Below are 26,309 nucleotides of genomic sequence, written 5' to 3' on the forward strand. Positions count from 1 at the left end.
CTGTGAAAACCCCACTGCTGTCCTGTTCTGCTGCCTTGGATCCTGCCAGAGGAAATGCCTGCAGCCGACTCAGGTGCTGCTCGGACTTGTTTCCCCGTCGGTTTTCTCACTGCTGAGACTGTGGTTTTTGCAAAGCCGCTGGCTGGACTCGCTTACCTCAGTTCCACAGCTGAGGTTTCCAAATTCCTGTGAATGCCCCTGTGGTACCCGGCGTCTGCCCGTGCAGACTGTCTGCCCCAGGTTCTGCTTCTGCAGCTGACGGGGGTGACCGCAGGTGAGCGGTGGCTGAAGTTTCTGATGTGTTCAGTGCTCCCAGGCTGGGGAGTTTTACTCTGGAGTGATGGGTTTGTGCTAAACTGCCTCTCTGAGCTGGAGTTTGCACCCCTGGGGGGCTGCCTGTCTGCCGGGGGGTATGCGGCAGGCTCTGTTCCAGCTGCTCCTGGCAGAAATGGGGGGGTCAGCATGCAGGGTCCCTGCAGCAGGAGGGATCAGAGCTACTAATGAAGCCCTGAGGGATGAGCTGTGCTGTCCCATGTCCCCCCAACCTGGGTGCTCAGCACCCCAGTGCCCCCAGAGCATCGTGCACATGGCTGAAACACGATGTGGGGTTGGTGCAGGACCCAGCCATGCTGCCTGCCTTCCCCCACGTCCCGGGCTGGTGATTCACTGCACGTGGGGAGCAGCACAGCTGTAGCACCGACTGGCGAATCCTGGGGCCCCCCGCTTTCCCCCCCCCCAGCCATGGTGCGGTGGTCGGGCACGGACGCTATCGGTGCCACCGAGGTGCTTTTGCTGGAACCCAGTCAAGTGTGGAGAGCGCTGTCAGATTTTCCACTGCTGGGCTCTGGAGAGCGTTTCTGGCGCGTCCCCGCCGAGGGGCCGTGCTATTTACGGCTCTCCGTGCTGCAAGCGCGCCCGGAGAATCAGTTGTCACGACTCGCACAGCAAATGGCGAGGCCACGGCCGCGCCGCGCAGGCTGCTCCAGGCCGGCTGTGGAGCTGCTCCCGTAACCCCGCCATCACCCCAAATGTATATATAGAGCTGTGTGTGCAAAAGCACACGCGCGTGCACTCACACGATGCACCACAGTGTCTGCAGCAGGATTTTCTCCATCGCTAGATGCCCCTGGCCGGGGCGTTGCGGACGCTGAACTGCTGGAGGGGGAGTTGAGCTGTGGGGCACCGACCCACCATGGGCACCACACAGCCCCCGAGGGGTAAGGGGGGGCCCCCCAGGGTGATCCGTGTGGGCCAGGGCTCTGTGCCCAGCACCTGAAAGGGAATCTGAGGCACAGGCGAAGGCCATCAGCACTCGGCCGGGCCGAGCAGGGGCTGGCGGGAGCCCCGGCCATGCCACAGAGGGTTTCTTGTAGAGCATCGCAGGGCTTTGAAAAGCAGCTGGTCGGCAGAACGGCCTCCCGCCAGCCGGCACAGCTCCATCTGCCAGCACGTGTGCTGAAGGTGGGGGCAGCCTGAGACGGTCCGTGCGACCCTCCATGGCCCCAACAGCCCGGGCTCAGCGTCGCGGGGCAGGGAGGGCTGGTGCCAGTCCCGAGCATCCCCTGGGCCCCCGTGGGGCAGAGCCCGGCCCCAGGAAGGACCGTGGGGCAGGAGCCATCGTGGCATGGTCGAAGGCAGCCGATGCACCCGGGCTCTGCCAGGGCCAGGGAGGTGATGCCAGCGCTGGGGGAGCTTTTGGGGGGGGGGGGGCGGGGGCTGAGTGCTGTGGCTTGGTACCCCCAGGCCCTGAAGGTTTGGGGAGGAGGCCAAGGCTCGGGGGCATTTCTCCATGGGGGCTGCTGCCCCCCTGCACCAACCTGCGCCCCGGGAGCTGCTGGCCCCAGGGCAGGGGCAGGGTTTGTCCTTGCCCCCCCCCCCCCCCCCGCCGGCAGAGCAGAGCCCTTCCCTCCCCTCCGGGTGCCCCTGCGGCTGCTCTGTCGCTTTAAAAGGACTCCAGGCGTGGCTGCGGGACCGTCATCCCATCCCACCGGACAAGGGACCGGACAGTCCAGGACAGCCCTGGACAGCCGGCACCAGCCGCGCTGGCACACAGTGGACCCCAGCCTCCGCAGGTACCGGGGAGACCCTGCCGGGTGGGGGGTGATGGGGGGCTTGGGGCATCTGGGGGGTACCAGGATGGGGAACCCGGCCCAGTTGCTGTCCCTGCACCCATCTCCGGGGTAGGGCAGGTGCCTGGGGACACTCAGGACAGGGCTGAGCTGGGCCGGCGCTGCCACACACCCTCCTGCGAGCAGGGATGGTGCGATGCATTTGGGATTGGCACAGCTGGGGCTGGGCTATGGGGGCCATGCTGCCTGCTGGGGTCCATCCTCGCGGGCACAGCATCCCCCCCCAACGTTGACCCTGCTTCCGCAGCACGGCCATGGGCGAGTGGGGCTTCCTGAGCTCACTGCTGGATGCGGTGCAGGAGCACTCGCCCATGGTGGGGCGGTTCTGGCTGGTGGTGATGCTCCTCTTCCGCATCCTGGTCCTGGCCACTGTGGGCAGCGATGTCTTCGAGGACGAGCAGGAGGAGTTCGTCTGCAACACGCAGCAGCCGGGCTGCAAACCCGTGTGCTACGATGCCGCCTTCCCCATCTCCCACTACCGCTTCCTCGTCTTCCACATCGTCGTGCTCTCGGCCCCTGCCGCCCTCTTCGTCATCTTCGCTGTGCACCAGGCAGCCAAGCCAGGGCATGGGGGGGCCCCCGGCCAGCGCACCCGCCGCCTCCAGCCCTTCTACATGGGCAGCGTGGTGGCACGCATCGCGGCCGAGCTGGGCTTCCTGCTGGGGCAGGCACTGCTCTACGGTTTCAGGGTGCAGCCGCTCTTCGTCTGCCGCCGGCGGCCCTGTCCGCATCGTGTTGACTGCTTCGTCTCCCGCCCCACCGAGAAAACCGTCTTCATCTACTTCTACTTCGTGGTGGGGCTGATCTCGGCACTGCTCAGCCTGGCTGAGCTCGCCCACCTCCTGCGCAAGGGCCCCCCGCCCTGGGGTGGGTGCTGCCACCGGCCGCAGGAGCGGGGACCGGCCCCTGGGCAGCCGGCGGGGGCTGCGGAGGAGCCATGCCGCCCCAATGCCTCCCCGCCGCGGGGGGACCTGACCGTGTAGCCGGCCCTGGGCTGACATCGCTGGAACGAGCTGTGGCTGGTCTCAGCCTGGCCGGTGCCCAGCGGGTGGCTGCGGCTCTCCCTGCCCCAGCCCTCGCCGTGCCCAGGAAGCGGGGCCGGGCTGGGCCCCCCCCTCCGGTTCCTGTTGTGGGCGGCCGGCAGGCCTCACCCTGCAGCTGCTGGAAAAAAAAAAAAAAAAACCCACGGACAAAAGGGAAACCAAACATGTCCCATCCCTGGGCTGGGGGTGTCATGAGTGCATCGGGGCTCTGCAGGCCAGGGCTGGCCCCTGGCATAGGGGACTGCGGCTGCAACAGCCAGGCTGGGAAGGGCAGAGCTTTGGGGGTACTGAGGGGGGGGACCCCAACGGGCTCTGCCCCAGCCTTTGGGGACAGCCAGAGCTCTGTGTGTGTGTCCTGGGGTGCCCCCCCCCCCCCCCGCAGCAAAGGAAACCCCCCCCAGGACTTGGGGTGCCCCAACCCTGACCATGTTCCCCCACCCTGGGCGCACACACCCCGTGTGTGTGTGTGTCCCTCCCCCCGTCCCCCCCAGTGCCCCTACAGCAAGAACGAGCCGGGCACTAGAATAAATAAACTTTATTCTGGAGCCAGCCCCCCCCGTTTCCACCCCCCCGTCCCCCCCATCCCCCCCCATCCTCCCCGTGCCGGCAGGGCCAGGCCCCGCACCCCGCGAGGCCAGGGCTGGCACCGCCACACGCTCCCGCAGCCCCCACCCCATCTGGGGGGGGGTGGGGGTGCCGGTGCCAGGGCAGGGCCCACCTGGTGCCCCCCAACTCTAAAACCACTAAAATCTCAACAACAACAACAAAAAAAAAATTTAATAATAATAAATCGTGTGCCCCCCCCCTCCCCGGCAGCGCCCATCGTGCCCCCTCCACCTGCACAGGCCTAAAAACCCCTCCAAACTTTTACAAAGGTTTTAAAACGTATTTATAGATATTTATAGATATTTATATATATATACTTTGCTTTCTTTCTCTTCTAAATGACTCTGCTTCCTCGGCGTGCGGGGTCTGGCCAGGTCCTCCCCACCGGCCGGCCGGGATGGCGGGGTGGGGGGGGGGGGGGTGGGGGGGGGGGGGTGGCTCGGTGGTCGCGATCCCGCGTGTGCTGGTGCTGGTGGGGCCGGGGCGTCCCCGGGGATGCGGCCGAGGTCCCCCGCGCCCCTGAAATGTGACTCAACCAACGCGCTTCGCCCAGGGCTGGGGGGGGGGGGGGCGGGGAGCGGCCGGCCGGGGGCTGCGGGGCTCCCCGTGGGGTCCGCTCCGGCGGGGGGGGAGGGTGTCCCGGGGCTGTGCCGGCGGGGGGCTGCCGAGGAGTCCGCCCCAGGGGGGGCCGCAGCCAAGGCCGAGGCGCAGGGTCTCTCTCCCCCCCCCCACCACTCCCCGCGTTGCCGGCGTGCCGGGCTCTGTCCTGGTGCGCGCCAGGCGCGGGTCACGGCGAGTGCGTGGCCGGGCTGCTGCGGTTGGAGCTGGGCGAAAGGCTGGGGCTGCAGCTGCCCGCGCGGGGGCCACCCGGCTGCCCCCCCAACGTGTCCATGCCCTCCGAGTTCTCCAGCATCTCCTGGATGAGGGGCGGCATCGACCCCGGGATCTCCATCTTCAGCGTGATCACCCGCTCGGCGCCTGCAGGAAGGGTCGGGGGTCAGCGGGGCAGGGCATGGCCAACACCCCAAACTGGCACCCCCAAATCAGCACCCAGCTCTGCTCCTCCTTGGGTGCCGAACAAGGGACATGGCCACGTCCCTGGAGGACGCTGTGCAGTGGGAATCCCCTCCCTCGTCCCCTCCAGAGGATGCTGTGCCCTGGGGAAGGACAAGCGCCCTAGACCCCCCCCTCCACCCCCGTGCTGAGCCCAAGGGACGTTCCTGCGGGACACGGAGCCGCAGGAGGGCGGCCGCCCCCTCCCCAGCGCTCACCCTTGGCGCTGATGCTGCGGAGATCCGTGATCTTCATGAGCATCTTGGGGAACATGTGGGGCTTGTTGGGCCTCCTCTTCCTCACGTAGATCTTCAGCGCCTCCAGCAGCGGCTCCTGCAGCTTGTCCACTTTGTCGGGCTGCTCCAGGTCCTGGCGGTCTGGGGGGGGATGACAGTGGTTAGAGGGGGGCAGGGCACGTCCTGTCATCCCCCCCCCATGGGGGTGGATACGGCTCAGCTCCCTGTACCAGGTCCTGGGGGGGGGTGGCGGTCACCGGGGTGGCTGTGCCGCGGCAAAAAGGGCACCATTTGGGGAGGGGGGCGAGACAGCCGGGCAGGCATCGGGTTTGGGTCCGCTGGGGTGCTGAGCAGGGTGCCCGTCCCCGCAGCCCCCCAGCACCCACCTCCGCAGATGAGGCAGATGGCGCTGAGCAGCCCCGTCTCGGCATCGTCCATCTCCAGCGGCAGCAGCTGGTTGGCGAAGGCGAAGACCAGGTCGGTGAGAGGCCCGAAGCCGGCGTTGTGCATCTGCGTGCGGTTCAGCGTCAGCCCGTCTGAGAAGGTCATGGTGTCCTGCTCCGGCGTGTAGCGCGTGCAGATCCGCAAGATCTGGGGGGGGTGAGGGTGGGAGGGCTCAGCCTGGCGTCCCCTCCCCATCCCCGTCCCTGTCTCTGTCCCCGCTCTCACCAGGATGTCGAGGCAGGCGGCTTTGAGGAGGGTGATCTGGTCGGCGATGGTGAGCGTGGTGAAGCCGGGGAGCTGCTTGGCAAACTCCACCGTCTTGATGATGCACTTGGTGGACAACTCACTGAACTTGTCCCACAGGTCGATGTCCAGGGAGACCCGCTGCTCCGAGCTGTTGTTCTGAGGGGGGAGATGGGGGGCTGAGGATGCTGCGGAGGGGGGGTGGCCGCGCTCCCCAGCCCCCCGGGACCCCCCTGACACTCACCGTAGTGTATTTGCCGAGCTGGCAGAGGGCGGGGAAGGTCTCCTGGTGGGCTTTGCGCACCTTCTCGATGAGCTCCTCCACCTCGGGCGTGATGATGTAGCTCTCCGAGCATTCCGGCTTGGGCACGTCCTTCTTCTTCTTGTTCCGGTCATTGCGGACGGCTACGGGGGGGGGGTGGCAGGGTCAGCGTCACCCAGCCCCGCTGCCACCCAGCCCCTGACCGGGGACAAGGGCTCAGCCCCACCGTGCTCTGTGCCCCCCCCCCCGCCCAGGGCAGGATGAGGACCCCACCACGGGATCAGTCACGGTGACAAACGGCCGCCAGCCCCACACGGCTTGCTTTTAAATAAGCCCTCAAGTCACTAGGAGGCAATTAGGGGGTGACACTGCACCCGTGGCGGGGGACACGCACCCCTGGCCATGGGGACAGTGCGCAGCTCTGTGCTGCAAAGCCGATACAGCCGAGAAAAACAGCAGGGAGAGAAAATGGCAGCCGAGCCACCGCGCTCATCGAGGTGGCGGGGGGGGGGGCAGGCAGCCAGGCGCAGCCCCAGCCCCACACCCCGCAGGGATCAGCCTCTGTGGGACACCTCTTGGGTGGGGGGGCGACCTGCAGCCCCTGGGATGCTGAACACCCCCCCCCCCAGCAGTGCCCGGCCTCCCCAGCAAGCGCCAGCCCCCTCCGGGGGCAGGGGGGGTCGCAGGCCCCCGGGGGCAGGCAGATGGGGCAGGACTCGGGGAGGCAGCTGCGCCCCAGCAGCCATCGCCCCCCAGTCACCCACCCCGGCGATGCCGTGCCGCACGGGGGGTACAGCCAGGCACCATGACAACTGGCACGCAGACGCCAGGAGGCCTCGTCAGCGTCATTTATCTCTGACATCGTCAATCACACGTTGCTCAGGCAACGGCCGGGCTGTGACACAAACCCGGGGGGGCCCCCCAACCCCCCCACAGGGTCTCACCGGGCACATGGTGGGGGTTGCCGGGATGGCCCACCGCGCCTGGACCCCCTGGCTGCACCCAGGCAGGGCGTCCCCGTCCCCGTCCACACTCACACTCCTTGGACATGCCGACTTCGAAGCACTTCTGGAGGCGGCAGTACTGGCACCGGTTGCGCGTCACCTTGTTGATGATGCAGTTCTTGTCCCGGTGGCACGTGTACACCATGTTCTTCTGGATGCTGCGGCGGAAGAAGCCCTGGGGACCCCGCACGCCCCGATCAGCGCCCGGCCCAGGGACCCCGGGGACTCGCGGGGACGGTCCCCGCGGCGCGGGGCGGTGGCAGCTCTCACCTTGCAGCCCTCGCAGGCGCTCACCCCGTAGTGGTACCCCGAGGATTTGTCCTGGCAGACGAAGCACGGCTTGTAGATGCGGGGCAGGGGCGGGGGCGAGGGCGGGCTGGGCACGATCTCCTCCGAGCTGGTGCTCTGCGTCTCGACGGCTGCGGGGAAGGAAGGTGCTCAGGGCACGGAGACCCCCAGGCAGGGCTGGTCCTGCAGGGACCCCCCCTCAGCCCCGCACCCCCTGACAGCACCAGGGCCAGCCCCTGGGGCCGGGGGTCCCCCCCATTCCCCCCCAGCCCCACACTGCCCACGCCAGCTTTGCCCGGCCACGGGGCCGGGTCGCGTGGGGCCGGCAGGGAGAGGACGCGAGCTGGGAAGATGCAATTTGACATTTCCAGGCCACGGAGACGATGTGGAATTCAGGCAGACAAAAAGAAAATAAAAGAAGAAAAGAAAAAAAAAAAACGCCGGAATCCCAGGAGCCCCCCGCGCGGGCGGCGCTGATGGCGTCTGCGGGGCCGGCGCGGTGCAGTCCCAGTGCGGGGGGTGTGTGTGGGGGGGCCGTTGCCGCACACTCGCTCGCACACGCGGGCACACACGCGTGCACAGTCTGGGGGCCACCCACGGCCCCAGAGCCAAAGGCATGCCCCCCCCCCCAGGAGAGGACGGACACGGTGGCACTCAGCCGGCACCCCGCGGGTCCCCAGCAGAGGACATCCCTGAGGGCAGTGCCGCCCTTGTCCCCGCGACAGGCAGCCCACAGCCACCCCAAAAAATTCACCCCCACCCTACACCCCAAAATTCCATGGGACATGCCACCTCCCTCCTGCCCCCCAGGACCATCCCTGTCCCCCACTGACCCCCAGGACCACCCAGGAGGTGATCGAGCCACCCAGGACAAGCCCCCCCCCCCCCACCACGGGGTGTGCGGCGCGGTGCAGCTGGGGTGCCGGCCCCGGCGCGGGGTGCAGCCAGGCAGGGGTTAAGCGCTCCCCAGCTCCTCCGGGATGTTTGCGAATGTTTTTCTGCAGCGGAGCCAAGCGAACCAGTCAAACAGGATATTAAAGGCCGGGCCCGGCGGGGGAGCCCGGCCCCCCCCCACCCCCCCCCCGCCCCGCCAGCCCCTGCGCCCCAAAAAAGGCCCCCGAAAAGGGCCCTGGCACCACCCATTCACCCCCCCCCGAGGCTGGGGGGCCATGGGGAGAAGCCCCGACCAGGGGCACCCACCCCGGAGCTGAGCCAAGGAGGGGTCCCACGGGGGGGGCGGTGGGGCTTGGCGGGGGGGTGATGGATGAGGGGTGGGGGTCCCCAACCTGGCTGCGCCACCGGCCAGTCGCCAAAGGTCATGGGTGCAGACGGGACCAGGGAGGGGGGACAACGGGGACAAAGCCACCCACGACGCTTGTCCCCCAGCACAGCGGGGACGGGTGAGCGTGCCGGCATGGAGGCGAGCGTGCAGGGCAGAACGCAAGCGTGCGGGGCACGGCGGCGAGCGTGCGGGGTAGGGAGCGAGCACGCGGGGTGTGGAGATGAGCGTGTGGGATACGAGCGTGCGGGGCGCGGAGGCGAGCGAGCCGGGCAGCGCTTCCCGGGCGGCACTGAATAAATCACCGCTGCCACTCGAGGGAGCGGAGCCATTAAAGTGACTGAGCGAACGTCGTCTATAATTTATCGCCTCTTTTATATAATTTAAGAACTTCCTCGTGGAGAGCTGCACTCACAAAATGCAGATTTGACAAGATTTTGATGTGCTGGGTGCGGGGAGGGGGGGGGGGGGAGGGGACTCGGTTCCCCCCGCGCCGGCGCACACTGGTGTCCCCGGGCAGGCACGGCTGCGCCAGCACCGCGGGAATCCCCTGCCACCGCAGCCACCGGCGAAGGGACCGCGGGCACAGCCGCCTGCCCAGCCAGCTCCCCAGGAGCCCATCGCGGCGGCATCAGGCCTGGGCGCTCCTCACGCCCCTGTGGAGCAAGGGAAGGGCGCAGAGCAGCGCCCAAAGGTGCTGAGCGAGCAGGACGGGTGCAAACCTCCCCTGCTCCCACGGGGCTGGGTGCAGGAGGGGCCGGCTGGGGACACCGGGGACCCTTCCCTTCCCCCAGCCCCATCTCCCGAACAGGAGGGACCCAGGCGTCCTGCCCCCCCGCACGCAGGCAGCGGGGCCCAGCTGCAGACCAGATGCTGCAGCTCCGCCAGCATCCCCGGGCGAACGCGCCGCCCCCGCCCGCGGCCCCGCCGGCCGCTTCCTGCCCACACCAAGGGACCCCGGGGCACCCCGACACCCGGCACCCCCGCCCCGGCGTGGGAAAGCGCCTGTGGGGCCACACCGCGTGCCCCGAATTCCTGCACCTCTGCAGGAGCGAAGGAGGGGGAAAAAAGGAGGGTCCCAAGAGCGATGGGGCCAGGAGCCCCGAGCCGCGGGGTACCCCAGGCCATGGGGTGCCCGGTCCTGCCCACGTGCCACCACGCACGGTGTTCAGCCCGCCGGGCACTGCTGTCCCACCTGGTCCCCCCACGGGGCATCCTGCCCAGCGGACCCAGGGTCCCTGCCCCCTGCCAGCACCAGGCCTGGGGTCCCCATCACCCCGACTCTCATCCTCCACACCTCCGCCCCGTGCCGCAGCACTGTGCTGGCTGCAGGCCACCGGCTGGCCCGGGGTGACAGAGCACGGCTCACGCCGGCGGGGCCACCTTGTGCCCAGTGGGGTGGTCCCAACCCCATGCACCCCTCCCAAGACCCCCACGGCACCCCACAAAACCCCCTGCAGCACGTGGACCCACATTGGCACAGGATACCCACTGCCTCAGTGGGTGCCTACAGGCCCCTCCACCACCCTTGGGAACCGCCTCGTGCCTCAGTTTCCCCAGCTGCGGCATAGTGGCGTCCCCAGGCCCTGCTGCAGCATCGGCCAGGCGCCCCAGGGAGCAGCTCTTCCCCCTGCACCAGCGAGATGGCGTTCCACCGGGCAGGGCAGTGCCGGTGCCGGGCCAGCAGCCAGCACCTTGGGGCCAGCCCCGCCAGGCACAGCCCAGCCGCAGCCACAGCTGTCTCTGGGGAAACTGAGGCACAGCATGGCCACCCCCGACACTACTGAGCTGTGCCGTGCCGTGGGCTGGCACCCCCGGGCTGGGGAGACACGGCACTTTGGCGTGATGTAGAGAGCAGGGCGCCCTGCCAGGGATCCCCGCCAGCACCCGCCACCCACACGCCCGCCAGGTCACGGTCACCACGACCGGAGCCCAGAGGTGCCCTGGCCCCGGCAGAGCTGCCCGCGCTGCCCGCCCGGCCGCAGCCCACAGGGAGGGGGCTCTGGCCAGGGGCCCCTCTCCCGCAGGACTGGGGGCACAGAGGGGGGTGATGGCCCCCAACTACCCCACTCGGGCCACAACAGCCCCAGTGGGATTGGGGGGGGGACCTGCGCTAAGGGGATAGCACTGGAGCCTGGGATACACAGCCCCTGCCAGGCCCTGCCTGCACCCTGCCTGCTCTGGGGCTCGAAGGCAGCACCCCCCTCACAGAGGCGGCGGGAGCCCCCGCGGCAGCCCCGCACCATCCCCAGCTGCAGACAAAGGCCCCTCGCGCCGCGCTCGCACCCGATGCCAGCGGAAAGGTCGAGCGGCCCCGAGACAATGGGGGGAGCGAGACGGCGGGGGCCACGGCTGCACACCCCACGTGCAGCACCGGCCACGGGCACCGAACCGGGCATCACCGTGAGAACGGCAAACTGGTGGCAGGAAGAGGGGCCCACTGGCCCCCCCAGTGAGGAGGCAGTCCCCCCGGCCCCGCGGGAGGGCCCCGCAGCCCTTATCGGGGTGAAAGTCCTACAGGGCCCGGCAGGACTTTCCCCAGGCCATTATCACAGCCCATGGCCCCTGGGCGCCAGGCCAGGCCAGCCAGCCACCCGCTGCGGGGGACGGTGTGGGACCCCCTCCTGCCCGGGCCCTGCTCGCCTCCCACACCACCCCCAGCCCCACACGGTGGGGACAAAGCACAGTGGGGTCCCGTGTCCCCCGTGGGGGTAGGAGCCCCTGGGCCAGCCGGCAGCACGGGGTGTGCTGCCTGTACTCCTGCCTGCTCCCGCTGCCCGCCCCGGCCGGAGCTGCCCACACGCCCCACGCACCCCTTGCACAGAGCACGGGGCCTGCCCGTGCCCAAGGACGGTGGGGGACACCGGGCTGTGGCCCCCCAGGGACACCAGGCAGGATCCTGCCAGTGGGAGTGTGACTGACCGGGCCCCACCACGGCACCCAGGACACCCCGGCCCAGGGGGACACCCCGATCCCCGGCGGGGCCATGGCGGGGGGCCCACGCTGGCGCTCCTCCCCGCCCGCGGAGCAGGAGCAGCAGCAGCAGGCGCAGCAGCTCTGGAGTTAATTGGATTTTGTGGGAGCCCTTATCAGGAGGGAGTGAAATTCCCGGTGGCGGAGCTGGCGCTGGCGCGACCCCCACTCGTGGGGAGGGGGTGCGGGGAGGGGGGGGGGGAGGTCCCCGCCGGCCCCCGGTTCACCGGGCTCAGCCCCGGCCCCGGCCCCGGCCCGGCCGTCCCAGCTCTCGCTGAAATAGGACAAGGGTTGTTTATGGCCGAGCCGGCGGCATCTGCGCAGAGCTCTGCCCGGCGATGGAGGGCGCTGGGCCGGGGGCTGAGCCCGGCACCCCCCCCCCGGGATGAGCACCCAGCACCCTGCTCTGCGCCCCCGCCCACGGCCAAGCCCCCAGTACCCCGTACCCACGCCCGCACCCAGCACCCACTCCCGCACCCATCCCCGCGCCCAGCACCCATCGCTCCGCACCCAGCACCCCGCACCCATCCCCGCAGCACCACCCGCCCCCCCCCCCAGCCCGGATCAGAGACGGGCTTGAGGCCGCTCCTCCCGCCCGGGCGGGCTCCAGCACCGGCCCGAAGCGGCGGTGAGGGGCCCGACCGCCCCCGGGGCGCAGGTACCTACAGCGGCCGGAGCTGCTCCAGGGCGGGGGGCGGCGAGGGGGGGCCCCGCGGGGCGCGGGGGGGCCGCGCTCCGGCAGCAGGCAGCCCCGGCCCGGCCCGTAGAAATCCATCCGGAGGAAGGGGCCGGGGGGCAGCCCCGCCACCGCCGCGCCCTCGTACATGGCCCGGGGCCGCGGGGGCGGCTCCCCCGGTCCGGCGGCGGGGGCGGCCCCGGGGCGGTCAGCGCCCCCCCCCGCGGGAGCCGGGCCCCCGGGGCGCCCCGCGCCGCGCTGCCATGGCCCCGCCGCGGCTCAGCCGGGGAGCGGGGCCCCGCCGCTCCGCTCCGCGCCCGGGCAGGCGGCGGCGGGCGGAGGAGGAGGAGGAGGAGGAGGAGGGGGAGGGGAGGAAGGCGCAGCCCCGCCGGCTCTGCGGCTCCGGCAGCCCCGGTCCCTCCCGACACCAGCCGCCTCCCCACAACCTTAACCCGCTCCGCGCCGCGGGGCCGCCCGGCCGCCCCCGTCCTCCCCCGCCGCCGCCGCCGCCGCCACCTCCCCTCCCCGGGACGGCCGGCACCGGCCACGGCCGCGCGGCGGGACACGGACGCGCAGGGGCAGCGCCACGCGGGAACGGGCCGGGGGGGGCGCACGGCGGGGCCGGGGGCTGCCCGGGGCCGCGGCTCATTTGCCTAATGGAATGCGGGTGAACTGCGGGTGAACCCGGTGGGGAAGGGCTCACCTCGCCCTGACCCCCGGCCGCCACCCCCCCCCCCCCGGGGGTGAGGGTGCCACCGCACGGGGGGGGCCATGTGTGTGTGCACATGTGTGTGTGTGTGCACATGTGTGTGTGTGCACATGTGTGTGTGCACGTGCGTATGCGTTCATGCATGTGTGTGCACATGTGTGTATGCGTTCATGCGTGTTCCTGCGGCATGATGGGGTACGTGCTTGTTTGCATCCCCGCTGCAGAGGGGCCCACGCGTGCTCCTGCTGCACCATTGCACAGGGGGGTGTGCACATTCCCGCGGTACACGGGGCAGCCCGGGTGTTCCTTCTGCACACACATGCATGCATGTGTGACACCGTGTCCCCACCAAGCACGTGAGCAGCTGAGCGCACGCACACGCATGTGTATACTCCCACTGTATCCATGTGTGCACCCCCACATACGTGTGCGTTTGCGCGTGGCCCATGCGTGGCAGTGCCACATGCTCCCCCCTCCCCTGCACACAGATCCCCACGGGAGGTGACACCCCAAACCCGGGGCCACCCAAGCGGTGACAGCGCTGCCCGTGCAGGCCAGCATCACCCCACGCAGCACAGCCGGCTCGGCCTCGCCGCCCGCACCCAGACAGGGACGGACCCACGCCAAGGACGGCTGCCACAGGGCCGGGCTGGCAGGACGGGCCCCGGCCGTGCCACTTCCCCGACGCGCCGGTAACCTCCACGCCGCACGGCCTCACCCACCCACCCTCACTTCCTGCAACACGGCACCGCTGGCACAGCCACGCCATGGGGCCCAGCCCCGGTGCATTCCACGGCGGGCATGCGGCCTCTGCCATGCCACGGGGTCCGCTCCGCCCCAGCCCCACGCTGCCCACCCCAGGGGGGTCCTTAGAGGGAGACCCCGCGATGCCACAGGGCCCATCTGAACCCCGGCCCGTGTGCTGCACACGTGTGTGCACAGCTAGACACAGGTGAGAAGATGCGGGTGCTGCCGCACACGCCAGCCCTGCACAGCCACATGCAGCAAGCGGGGAACGTGCGTGAGCAGATGTGCACGCGTGTGTGCACACATGGCAATATGCACACACACACACACACAGGGCAGTGTGCTCACACGCACCCCAAGGCCGAGGACACCCTCCCACCGGCACGGCCGCACTCTGCACGCCCACATGCCCTGGCCCCGCACACGCCAGCAGCCCCCCCCCAGGCCCCGGCCCCAAAGTGAGCAGCCAGGACCACCCCGCTTTTATTTCCAACCTGCCCCCCCCCGCAAAGAGAGAGAGGGGGGGGAGAATGGGGAAAAAAACAAAAAAAAAAAGAATAAGAAAAAGGCCGGGAGGCGTGTGTATGTGTGTGCATGTGTGTGTGCGTGTGTGTCTGCGCAGAGCAGATCAGCAGCGCCTGTTTAAATAATAATAGAAAGTCAAAGGCTTTGCTTAGCCAGCAGGTTTCTGAACAAAAGCCCAGCGCTCCTCCAACTTCCTGCAGCGAACATGACAAATGTCTGCTTTGACTCATTTACCAGCGCTGGAAAGAATGTGGCTGCGACGGAGGGGACGGAGGGGACACGGGCCGGTGGCACTGCACGGCTCGGCCACGGCGCAGTCATGCCATGCACGCACGCCGGCAGCCGCCCCACCGGGCAAGCGCTTCCCGTCCCGCGCCGGCGGCAACAGGAAGAAACAGAGATTAAAAAAAAACAAAACAAAACAAAACCCCAAAGCCTTAACGCAGAAGCCAAGAGGAACTGGGCGAGGGGAGCGCCCCACACGCAGCCCCGTGGCGCAAGGGGGGACGGGGACACCCCGCCATGCGCCCCGTGCCACCGCCCCACCAGCATCCTGGAGGCACCAGAATGGGGCCCCCCTCGGCAGCACCCCCGGCCCTGCTTCTGCCCGGTCCCCACTCACGGGGGCGGCCGATGCTCCGGGAAACACAAGATACTCCCACGAGCGTGATGGAGACACGGCCCCAAAGCCAACGGGGGACCCCACGGGGGACCCTGCTGCGCCCAGAGCCGGCAGCTTCGGGAGCGCACGGTCACAGCCCCAGCCCAGGCAGACAGCGGGACGTGGACAGGGACCCCCGGGACCCCCACGCAAACCCACCCATCCCAACCTGGGGTATGGGGTGCCCAGCCCTGGCCCCTTTCCCTCATCCCCACGCGGGCACCTCGGGGCCCCGCAGCCCCCCTGCCGCCCGCCCACTTCAAAAGACCCCATTTATCCCCTTCAGCCGCTTTTGAGCGCAGCAAATTCCCGGCCGGCGCAGGCGGCTCCCCCCGGCCCCCGTGACAGTGATAGAAAACCTCCGCCGTAATGGGCTTTCCCAGGCGCGGGGGCTCAGCGCCCAGCACGGCCTCATCAATCTTCCCCGGGCGGAGATGGGGGGGCCGGGGGGTCCCCAGCACCGCACCCCATAGGGGCTCCCCAGCCTCTGCCCCAAGCGGGGCCCCCCACCCCCCGCTGTCACCCCCCCACCCGCGGCCCCTGGCCTGCAGGGAGCACGTTTTGCTCATTAATTTTTAAAAATTAATTAATTACGGGGCGCTGCGGGGGAGCGGCTGCGGCGCAGAGGAAACTGGAGCCAGCGGGTAGGGTGACAGGCCGCGGGGCCCCCCGTCCCGGCAGCCAAGAGCGGGACTCGGGGGGGGGGGGGGGCCTGGCTGCAGGGGGAGGGGGGCCGCCTTGGGGTCCCATTTCCCGCAGCCGGGTCTGGGAACCAGGACGGAGGGAGGGTCCGGTGGGGGCGGCAGCCTGGGGAGCACCGCGGTGGGCGAGAGTCCCTCGTGGCCCCCCGAGACCCCCATGGGCCAACACTGGACAAGGGGAGGGACCCCCGGGGACAGCCAGGCCCCGCAGAAGGAGGCCAGGACCGAGCCCCGGGGAGAGGGATGAGGGCACAGGCACAGCCCTGGCAGCCCCACACGCACCGACACGCGTGCGTGCACCCAGCACGGCGACACAGGTGGCTCAGCACCGGGCGCAGCGTGCACACACGGGTGTGCAGGCACACGCACAGCAGGCAAGGCACTGAGCACACTCACGCACGCACACCCGCGTGCACGTGCAGCCGCTCAGCCCCGCGCATGCCTGCTGCACGCACACTCCCCCGCACACCCCAGCTCTGCACCGACAGCTGTGCGCACACGGGCGTGCACACACGCACGCAGGCACAGCTGGCAGCGCACGCGCACGGCGCTACAGACACACGCACGCGGCCAGCTCCACGCACACACGGATGCGCACACCTCCTTGCACAGGGTGCGCGCACACACCCACCCCTGCAGCGTGCACGCACGGGCACACGCGTGCACACCCACCATGCGAGCGCACACACATCCACACGCAGCTGTGAGCATGGAAAGGCCCCACACCCACCCCGGGTGCCCCCCACACCATCCCCTGCCCACCCCAGGGTGCCCCACATCAGGGCCCAGCATGGGGCAGGGGCTCCCGTCCCCACCCCGCAGGGGAAGCCGCAGCACTTGTGCCGGGGGGGCCATGCCGGGGTGGGGGGCGGGTGTGCCCAGCACCTCCATTCACTTCCCCTTTGCTGGGTGCTCTCGACTCACGGCACAAAGGGCCCCACACTCGGGTCTGGCCCCAGCCGGGACACGGTGGCTCCCAGTGCACCCAGGGACACCCACCTCAGGCTGGGGGGTGCAACGGGCCCCCCACACACACCCAGGGAGGGGGCGAGCGGGACAGCCCCCAGCACCACACACAGGATACGGCCGATCCTATTTCCCCATGCCAGGGGCAAAGCACACAGCACCCCGGGGGGCAGATCTGGCACCAGCAGCTCCCCTGCAGCTCCACCGCCACGGGATCCCCGTCCCGACACCCACGGCCCCGACGGGGTGTCCAGCTGAACCCTGGTGGGGGGGAATCTGCACCCCCAGAAGGGCCCAGCCAGATCAGCCCCAGGGCCGCGCAGCTGCAGCACATCTGGTGAGGGCGGGCCAGCGGCGGGGCCGGACATGTGTGAGGAAGGGGTGGCTGCACCACGTCCCCCCCGCAGCCCCCCAGCCTCAGGTCCCCTCCCAGCTGGGACACGGACCTCAGCCCCCAGCATTTCCCTGCTGGCCCCACCGCCAGGAGCGAGAGTGGGGGTATCCCACCTGGGCACACACCAAATACAGGGGACAGACAGGGCACCCACCAGGCTGTATGGGTGCTACGAGGGGGGGGCAAACACAGTGTCCCCAGCCCCTGCATCCCCCAGCAGGGATGGCCAAGGGGAAACTGAGGCACAGTTCACCCGGCCACCATCAGCGCCAGAGAACCCTCCAGCCCTGCCTGACCCACTGCCCATGGCCCCCGTCCCCAGTGTCATGGAAGGGGGGGACAGGCACCCCCCCCCGCCAGCCCGTTCCCACAACCCCGTGCGGCGGGAATGGCCCCAGAGCCAGCGCGGGGGAGGGGCCCCACCCACCGCCACCCAGTCGCTGAACTGGTCCCACTGGGTCCCACCGCCGCCGGGGCGGCTCCGGCGGGGGACAGCGCCCGGGGCCGGCCCTGCCCGGGCCTGCACCGTCCCCCGGGGCCAGGGACGGGCTGAGGGGGCCCCGCCACACCCCGACCCACGGGGGCCTCCTCGACGGCGGGTGCCGCGGGGCACCCATGCCGGCACGGCACGGGAACAGGCAAGGCCGCCTGTCCGCAGAGGTGCCGGGGACGGGAAGGCGTCCGGCAGCCGTACCATGGCACCCAGTAAAGGCCCAGGGAAACTGAGGCACGCCGAGGGCTGGGGTCACGCTGCGGGGAGGACCCCGGCCAGGAGCCCACCTCCCGCGGCTCCCAGCTGCCGGCGCGGCAGGGCGGTGATTACTGGGGCCGTGATGGACGACCCTGTCAGGGGGAAATTGAATCAGGAGCAGACGCGATGATTGCCTTCATCGCCTCCCCCACGGGCGGCCCCCGCGCCGCCGGCGAACAAAGAGCCGCCGCGGGGACGCAGCGCGGCACTGGCCTCCCTGGCCCCCCCGCCACTGCCGAGCCCCCCATCTCCCAGCCCGGCCACGGTGGGTGCCGGGGAGGGTGACAGCCAACGGCCCCTAACCAGGGCCAGCTGGGCCGTTAACAGCCAGGGTATAAACACAGCCATTAACGAAGCCGGGGCCACACAGCAGCAATTAACTGATACACACCCCGCCGGGTGCCACTGCCTGCTCCGTGCCTCAGTTTCCCCAGCGGCAGAACTGACGCATGGGAAGAAGCGCCCGGCACAAGGAGCTGGTGCCCCCCAAACGCAGCTCCCCACAGGTGGGCGACATGGCAGCTGGGAGCAGGGAGACCCCCCCCCTCACCCGTGCCACCGCCCCAGGGGCAGATTACGGAACGATGCCGGAACAGCAACCTGGGGTTGGCACCCGTGTCCTACACCAGGGACAGACCCCAGTATGGAGGGGTCCCCACACACCCCCCCTCCAGCACCGGGGCCGCGGTACTCACTGGCAGGCGAGGGGGTACTGTATCCACTGATGGGCAGCTGGTGCTGGATGCCGGCCAGCGTGCTGGGTGGCGAGAGCCCCCCCAGCATGTGGGGGAAGAAGAAGGCGTAGGGGGGCACAGGGTAGCCATTGAGGTGCCCCCCTCCAGGCGTGGGGCAGGAGCTGCTGTTGCTGGCCATGGCGGGGGTCTCCAGCGTGGGTGGGGGCTCTCAGGCGCAGGGTGCGAGGGCCGAGCAGAGCATGGGGCCCACGGGCGACCCGCTGCCCGGCGGCTGTCCTCACTGGCGGCGCTGGCTCCTGCGACACTGTGGGGGGGAACAGAGAGGGGGGTTAGTGGAGGGGCTGGGACGCCTGGCCCCCACCCCAATGTGGCACCTACCAGCTGTGCCTCAGTTTCCCCAGACCCCCTAAGGGTCACATCCCCTCCAGGCCCCAGGAGGGCGCAGTGGGCCGGGCCGGGCCCAGCGCTCTCCCCACCCCCCCACCCGAGATTAACGACAATCCCCCAGATTAACGACACCGCGACCGGCGGGGCCCGGCAGGCGCAGGTCACTAATCCCAGCTTAGCGGGCGAGGGGGCAGGGGATGGCGTGGGGACACTGCGGCCCCACAGGACACCCCGTGGGGCCAGGGGCCACGCGATGGCCCCAAACCTGCTCCCCCAGGCCTGGCCTGGGAACTGGGGTGCATGGGGGGTCTGAGGAGGGCAGCACCCCCTGTCCCAGTCCAGGGGGCTGCAAGGCAGCAGTGTGGGGGGGGAAGGACAGGCACGCTGGGGTCCCCTGAGGACAATGGCTCTGCTCCAGCCTGGATCTCTGCTGTCACGGCCACGCACCCCTAACAGCTCCGCTTCCCCCATGCCTGCACCGAGCGTCAGGGGGCTCAGCCACCCGGCCTCAGGGTAGGAGGGGGCTCACCCCCTCATGGGACCGGACCCCGGGGGGCTCAGCCTGGCTGCCCGCCGCAGAGCTGGGCTCTGCCCATGGGGGAGCAGCACCTACCCCGTGCCGTGTGTTGGGTCGTGACGGCAGCTCCCACACCAACCCGTCGGGGCACGGACCCCACGGCCCAGGCCAGGCCAGGGGGCGGCGGTGGGAAGGGGGGCACGGGGCTTTCACAATCCCGGGCTGGCTGTTTATTTAAGCGCTGGCGCGGGGCCCGGCGGGGGCTGTTTATTTGCCGAGAGTGCTGGCTCCCGGCCCCGCGGAGGCGGAAAAGGATCCAGAGGAACAAGGCTGGGCCGCCCGGCGAGGCGCTGGGGAGGGGCCGGGATGGGCACAGCCCTGTCCGCCCCCCCCCCCCCAGCACCCAGCTGGGAGCACCCACTGGAGGCAGGACCCACATCCTCCCAGCTTACACCAGCACCCACAGCCCCAGCGCTGCCCCCCACCCGCGGAGACCCACTGGAGCACCCACGGGGAGACCCACAGTCCAGCTGTCCCCAGGGTGGGCACCCAGGGGTGGCTGGGGTGGGGGTGATGACACCCCCCCGGCACAGGACACCTCACCGGGCACTGCAGCACGTGGCGGATTCCCACGGGCACTGCCGGGGCACCGTGCCGGACCTCGGGTCAGCATCCGCCTGGGCCCAGGGGCCACGGCTCGGCCCCAGGGAAGGAACAGACTTTGCGTGGGGACCCCGGCCCCCCAGTGCGGGGGGCTGCCCACTGTCCCCCAGCCAGGCCATGGCCCCTGAGCCGCGCTGGCCGGGGGGAGCAGGGGGGAGGGAGGCGCGGGAAGAACTGTTTATGTTTGCCGGTGCCAAGTGCTCGCCGGGCACCGCGCCAGCCGCGCCGGGGCCCAATTACTCAACCCGCTCCTGCCCCCCCCCACGCCGCCAGCCTGGGACTGAGCGAGGCCAGCACCGCCGGCCTGGCCACCGGGCACCCTAAACCTGGCAGGCGGCTGCAGGCCCCCCCCGACCCCTTCCCAACACTCCCATGGGACCAGCAGTGGCCAGGAGGGACCAGGGAGCCCCTCTCCCGTGGGTCCCTGTAGGCAGAAGGAGCTGCGGCCCAGAGGAGTCCCCACCAGCCCCTGTGCCAGCACAGACCCCGGCACATGGCTGCTCCTCGACCAGGGCAAGGGGGTCCTGGGCATCCTGGCCCAGCGCGGCTCCCAGAGCACCCCAGGCCAGCAGTATGGGGCCAGGGGCCGCGCAGCCCCTCGGCAGGGCCCACGCTCGCCCTCCCCGACGCCTTTTCCTCCAGTCCCCGGCAGGAGCTGGACGGGGCCCGGAGCTTCCTGGAATCCAGCGCCTTGTTCCAGCCCCGCAGAAAACACGGCCGCGGAGCCCGGGCCAAATCCCAGCCACGAGGAACCTCCCGGCCAGTCCAGGGGCGGCCCCTGGGAGCAGACGGACGCACGGACACGCAGACCAGAGCCATTCCCAGGGCTGATGGCAGTGTGGCTGGAGGGACCATAGCTGCCCAAGCCACCCATGACCCCAAACCGGAGCACAAAACCCACTCCACACACCCAGATAGGCTGGGTAGCACCGGCACAGCCCACCCAAGAGACCTCTGCCGAAAATGCAGCCCCGAGCTGTGACCCCAGTCTGGATTCACTGCGCACACCCCAGGGCAGGGACGCATCCTGCTCCCCAGCGCCTGGCGTGGCCAGCACGGCCAACCACAGAGCAGCTAGGATTGCACTGGGATGGCAGCACCGCAACACCCACCTCCCCAGTGGCCGTCCCCAGCCCTGCCCACCGAGGGGGTATCCCCCCCATCCCACCCCAAGGGCTCCCCGACCTCCCCGGTGCAGGCAGCACCCCCAGCCCTGGTGCCCATGTCACACCACCAAACCCAGCCGCGTTTCCTGCCAGGGCACACGGTGATGGCAGCGCCAGCGCCCGGATGTGACACGCCGGTGAGCGGGGGCACCGCCCTGTGTGTGTCCCCCGCCTTGGCACCATGGGGGCAAGCAGGGCCAGGGCTGCTCTGGGTTGCCTGGCGTGGCGGCGGGCAGCGACCGAGCCCTTCCTGTCATGCTTGCGGGCACCGTGCTCCCGGCCGCAGCTTCCCCTTGCCCGTCTCGATTCCTGGGCGGCTAGGTTTCAGTTCAGCCCCAGCCCTGTTGCCACGGCCCCCTGCCACCCCAGCCCCTGTCACCCCACTCCCCTACTACCCCAGCACCCCGTCACCCCACTCCTCCGCTGCCACCCCAGAGCCCACCGCCCCAGCCCCCTCTGCTCCCCAAATCTGGCAGGGGCTGCTGCCAGCATCCCCCATCCTCACCGGGACAGGTCACGGGAACACCCCTGTGCCAGGCCACCCCCGTGGCACAAGGGTAGATGAAGGGGGTGCCCTGCCCCCAGCACGGGGGGAGCAGGGTGGCCCCGCTCCGCTGGCAGCCTCCCGGGCAGGGCAGGAAGCGCCCGTGGAGCCGCTGTGCGGTCGCAGCCTGCGGTTTCCTCGCTGCTGTCAGCGCCTGGCCCGGGGCAGCCTCACACGCGAGGCTGAGGCCTTGGCTGCCCCCCACTACCACCACCCTCCCCGGCAGCCCCCGGGCCGGCCAGCGCCAAGCAGGGGGTGTGAAGTGCCCCCCGGCAGGGCGGCTGAGCAAGACCCCCTTCCCATATCCCCGAAGCGTCTCGGCCGTGAGTCACCGTCACGTTTCTCACGTCCCCAGGCAGGCGTGAATCATGCCCCAGCCCAGCAGCAGGGCCAGAGCCGGCGGCGTACGCTCGGCACAGGCAGCGTGCGCCAGAGCCAGGGCTGCCCGCAGCCCCCGTTCAAGGGGATCTGGGGGTGCCGGGACCGGTGTGGACCCCAGGACCTGCAAGCTGCTGCCAAGGCCCAGCAGTGTACCCAGGGGCTTGCTCAGCCCCACCGCAGGTCCCTGGGCAGCGCCGGTGCCCCCGCACCCTGGCGCTCTGCAGCCCAGCAGCAACCTGCACCGGGCCACCCCGGCTTCGAGCCACAGAGACACGGGGCCAGGGACCCTGCACGGACCGGTGGGGACGGTGTCCTTGCTGGCGGGGATGGTGTCCGTGCCAGCCTCCCCATTCCAGGGGGGCACATGGGCACCCCAGGGGACGGATGCCAGCCCTGCCGCATGGGTCCTCGCCCCAGCACCCCCATGTCCACATCCTGCTGCCTGGTGGGAGCCACAAACTGAAATTCCACCTGTCGCGGCCAGGCCGGCTCCGGTTACGTGGGGAACGCGCCACTCCGGTTACACCTCCCGCACCCGCCACCAGACGCGCCATTCTTCTGCGGGAACAGGTGCCCCGGCCCCCGCCATGGCCCCCAGGACAGACACGGCTGTGCCACGCCGCCACCAGCACCAGTACCACCCCAGCCCGGCTCAGCCCCAAAGACCTACCGGTGCCACGGCCAGCCCTACCCACCAGCCCCTCGCACTGCAGGACGGCCCCGCAGCACCCTGGGGACCCCCACCCATAGGCCAGCATTGCCTGCCCACAGAAGGGGCACCCCGGGGGCGCAGTCCGGCCCCCAACCCACGGTGCAGCCCTGACCCTTGGGATGAGCCCAGGGAACCGCAGGTTCTGCAGCCCGGGAGGGGTTGCGGTGCTGGGGTACCCCATCCCGGTTCCCCACGGGCTCCTGGGAACTGGCGGGATTGCACCACGGCAGCCGCTTGCAGCGGCCCCCGGTTGTTTTTAGCCCTGGATGCGGCGCGCAGCCGGCGCCCTGGGAACGGCGTGCCGGGAACAGCGCAGCCCCAGACAGCCCTTTCTGGCTCAGCGACAGCCGGCAGACAAGTGCAGCTGGCTGCGCCGCCGGCCCGCGGCACGGGGCCGCTCGGGACACGGCGCCCGGGGCTGGCGTGGGTGGACCCATCGGGCAGGCAATAGCGCGACACCCCCGGACACCAGGATTTGGTGGCACCGTGCCCCGGCAGGCTCCTGGGGACTGGGATCAGGCCAGGCTGGGCTGGGACCTGGCGTACCTGGGGGGGGCCAAACCACCCCAGGCCACAGGTACTGCGACCCACCGTGCCGCGACCAGGCCGGCTGCGGGAGGGCACGCGGACGTGTGCCGCTGCCACGTCCCCTGTCATAACCTGGCAGCCACGGCTCAGCCGGGGACAGCGGAGGGCAGGGCGGGTGCACGCGGCCCCTCACCGGCCCTGCCACGAGCCACCCCCCCCGCTAAGCTGCCTCCAGCCGCAGGGAGATTAACCCATTTTCCGTAATCAGCACATGTGTCACCGCAGATATGATCGCAGCCCCCCCGCGCCTGCCAGCACCGCAGCCCTTCCCCCCGAGTCCCAGGGCTGGCACTGCCACGGCACAGGGGAGCCCATGGGTGCCGGGGGACTCTGGGCACACGCTGCGAGGACCCCACAGCTTCCCCAGCCGAGGGGTCCCCTGCAGTCCTGCAGTAGAACCCCAAAAAGGGCCAGGGGACCCCAGAGCCCAGCCACCCCCCTCAGTGGCAGCGCTGGCATCGGCGCAAGCCATTCCCAGGGCGGGTGGCCCAGGACATGCTCTGCCCGTGGCCGGCGCAGCCGAGTGTGGCACGTTGACATGCCAGAGCCTCCTGGTTATAAATAGAGCCGGAGCAGCGGAGCTGGTGAATCCCAGCGCCGCAGGGCAGGCGCCGGCACGGGCCCTCCCCAGGCTCGGCGGCTGCAACGCCGCTCCCGGCACGGGGACTGAGCACCGGGGACGCAGCGGGCGCACAAGGACAGCCAGGCAAAGCCGGGCATCCCGGCTGGGACGCGACGCACGCGGGCACCAGGCGGTGTGGGATGGGGTCCTGCCCTCCTCCCCGCCGTCCCGGTACCCGCTGGTATCGGCCATGTCACCTGGGGCGGGGGGGGCCACGAATGCAGCAGTGGATGATAGTGCCGGGCACCCACCGGCATCCCAGAGAGCCCTGATGCGAGCACCCGCGGAGCCACACGCGTCCCCACGCCACAGCAAGGTCACCCCCAAGGGCAGGGCGTGGGGCCCACGGGTGACATATGGCCCAGGAGCAGCGGCTGCAGGGCCGCTAAGCCCCCGAGCCGTCACCCACTAATCCCCGCACGGAGGCTGGCGGTCAGGGCACCGCACCCAGAGCTGCCGGCCGGCGCCTGCCCGGCATCTCCGAGCGGGACGGCCGCTCCCGCAGCGGGGACCGGTGTGGGCACCGTGGGGAAGCACCCGCGTCCCCGTCCCCCCCTCCGGCACCCTCCGGACTGCGGGATGGCCCCCACTGCCCAACGAGGTCAAAGGTCAGAGGCACAGATTTGGGGGACACCCCTGCTCCTGCGAGCAGGGAGACTCTGCCCCGCCTCCCCCCCCGCCCTGGGGCGCTGCTGCCCGGCCCCGGGGGGGGGGGGGGGGCGGGGGGGCTCCCCCCACCCTCGGGGCCGCGGCCGGGGGAGCACCCAGCGGGGGACCCCCCACCCCAGCCCGGCCCGGCCGCCAACGGGAGCCCGCGGGGGCTCCGCCGCCCCCAGCCCGGCCCCAGTCATCTGCTGCGGCGGGGGAGGCGGCGGCCGGCGCCCCCCGCCCGGCCCCCCCCGGCCCCGCCGCCGCGCCAGCGCCCTGTCAGCCGCGGAGAGCGATGGCTTCCTCCGCCCGCCGGCCAGGAAACGGCGCAGACGCCGCTCCCGCCCCCCGGACCCCGCCGCCCCCCGCGTTCCCGGCCCCGCTCACCCGCCGGGCCCCGCCGTCTGCGCCCCGGCCCCCCCCGCACCCCTAAAAGGGGAAGCTGCCCCAGCTTCCCCCCCCCCCCCGTCCGCCCCCGCCGGGGCGGGGGGGTGTGGGGGGGGGGAACGTGGCTGCACGCACCGGAGGCCCGGGGGGCCCGGTTCTCCCGGGGGGGCACCCCCAGCACCGCGCCCCGTGGCGGGGCCCCGGCACCCACCCACCCACACGCACACACCGGTGGGGGGGGGGACCGCAGCCCCCTGTGCCGGGGGTGCCCCGAGCCCTCAGCGGGGTCGGGGGGGGGGGGGGGCAGCGGTGCCTCTCGGGAGCGCCCAACCAGCCGGCCCCGGGAGGAGGGACCCCAGCACCGGTAACCGGGGGGATCCGGCACCGCCAAGCCCGGGGGCAAAGCCACGACCTGGAACAGGGGCGGGGGGGGGAGCAACGCTGCCCCTCCGGGGCTCCCGGCAGCCTCAGCCAGGCGGGAGCCTTCGTGCCCCCCCCTCCCCCCAGGGACCCCACCACCGAGACGGAACGAGGGGGATCCCCAGGATTCCCCCGTTACCGGAGGGGGATCCCCAGCGCCGCCTCTCGGGGGGGGGGGACGGGACACGGGACACACGGACGGGACACCCACCCCCCCTAGGACCCTCAAGACGCCCCTCCCGGAGCGGAGACCCCACGACCCCGACGGCACCCACCACCCTCCCCCGGTCCTTGCGGCGACCCCCCCCCCCCCCCTTCCCGCCTCCACCGGCACGACGCGGCGGGTCCCGCCGTCACGGCCCCCCCCCCCCCGCTCCCGCCCCCCGGTACCGGTACCACAACAAACCCCCTCCGTCCCTCCACGAGTGAATACGAAGGCCCACTCATTACCTGATCACGGAGACTTCACACCGAGATCCTTAAAACCGGGAAGCTCCCGGTGCTGCTCATGGCGGCGGAGGCACGGGGAACGACCCGGCCTAAAGGGGGTTAAGGAGCGGGAAGGGGAAAGGGGAGGGAAGGGGGGGGGGGTAAAAGGGAACGGGGTAAAGGGAAGGGAGGGGGGAAAACGCTTAACGAGCGGCGACCGCGGCCATTGCGAGTCATGTGCTCGCGGGGAAACTTTACCCGGGGCTGGGCCGGGCGGGGCGGCGGCGGCGGCGGCGGCGGAGGGGAGGGGGGGAACGACGGAGAACGCCCCGCCCCTCTCCGCCGGCCACGCCCCTCGCCACGCCCCTCCCGCCAATGGGGCGCCGCCTCCGGCGGCGCCCCATTGGCGGGAGGGGCGTGGCGAGGGGCGTGGCCGGACTCTTTGAAGTCTCCAGAAGGC

General features: G+C 70.8%; 2 protein-coding genes across 3 annotated transcripts; one reads left to right on the forward strand and one right to left on the reverse strand.

Annotated features, from left to right (window-relative positions):
• The first annotated feature begins 2,383 nt into the window (after window positions 1–2,383).
• Window positions 2,384–3,112, forward strand: GJD3 (gap junction protein delta 3). The gene has a single exon (XM_075775176.1). It carries the CDS (start codon window positions 2,384–2,386, stop codon window positions 3,110–3,112), a length of 729 nt encoding a protein of 242 aa, XP_075631291.1.
• A 1,310-nt stretch (window positions 3,113–4,422) lies between these two features.
• Window positions 4,423–26,109, reverse strand: RARA (retinoic acid receptor alpha). Of its 2 annotated transcripts, XM_075774928.1 has the most exons (9): window positions 25,871–26,109; window positions 18,386–18,689; window positions 7,291–7,439; window positions 7,054–7,195; window positions 5,999–6,159; window positions 5,737–5,913; window positions 5,454–5,658; window positions 5,050–5,208; window positions 4,423–4,756 (listed from the first exon to the last, which is right to left on the reverse strand). In XM_075774928.1, exons 2-9 carry the CDS (start codon window positions 18,561–18,563, stop codon window positions 4,566–4,568), a joined length of 1,362 nt encoding a protein of 453 aa, XP_075631043.1. In that variant the 5' UTR covers window positions 18,564–18,689; window positions 25,871–26,109; the 3' UTR covers window positions 4,423–4,565. The 2 variants fall into 2 exon arrangements, with proteins under 2 accessions (XP_075631043.1, XP_075631044.1); XM_075774929.1 differs by lacking the exons at window positions 18,386–18,689; window positions 25,871–26,109 and adding an exon at window positions 12,227–12,510.
• Between the last annotated feature and the right edge of the window lie 200 nt (window positions 26,110–26,309).

This window comes from Balearica regulorum, chromosome 24 (assembly GCF_011004875.1).
Source record: "Balearica regulorum gibbericeps isolate bBalReg1 chromosome 24, bBalReg1.pri, whole genome shotgun sequence".
Lineage (NCBI taxonomy): Eukaryota > Metazoa > Chordata > Aves > Gruiformes > Gruidae > Balearica > Balearica regulorum.

Excerpts from the sequence above, each read along its gene's own strand:
- RARA (XM_075774928.1), bottom strand. The coding sequence starts at position 18,563 with ATGGCCAGCAACAGCAGCTCCTGCCCCACGCCTGGAGGGGGGCACCTC. Across the intron at positions 7,440-18,385 it reads CAGTACCCCCTCGCCTGCCA|CCGTCGAGACGCAGAGCACC; the intron begins GTGAGTACCGCG and ends CCTTCCCCGCAG. Across the intron at positions 4,757-5,049 it reads CCGCAGCATCAGCGCCAAGG|GCGCCGAGCGGGTGATCACG; the intron begins GTGAGCGCTGGG and ends CCCTTCCTGCAG.
- GJD3 (XM_075775176.1), top strand. The coding sequence starts at position 2,384 with ATGGGCGAGTGGGGCTTCCTGAGCTCACTGCTGGATGCGGTGCAGGAG.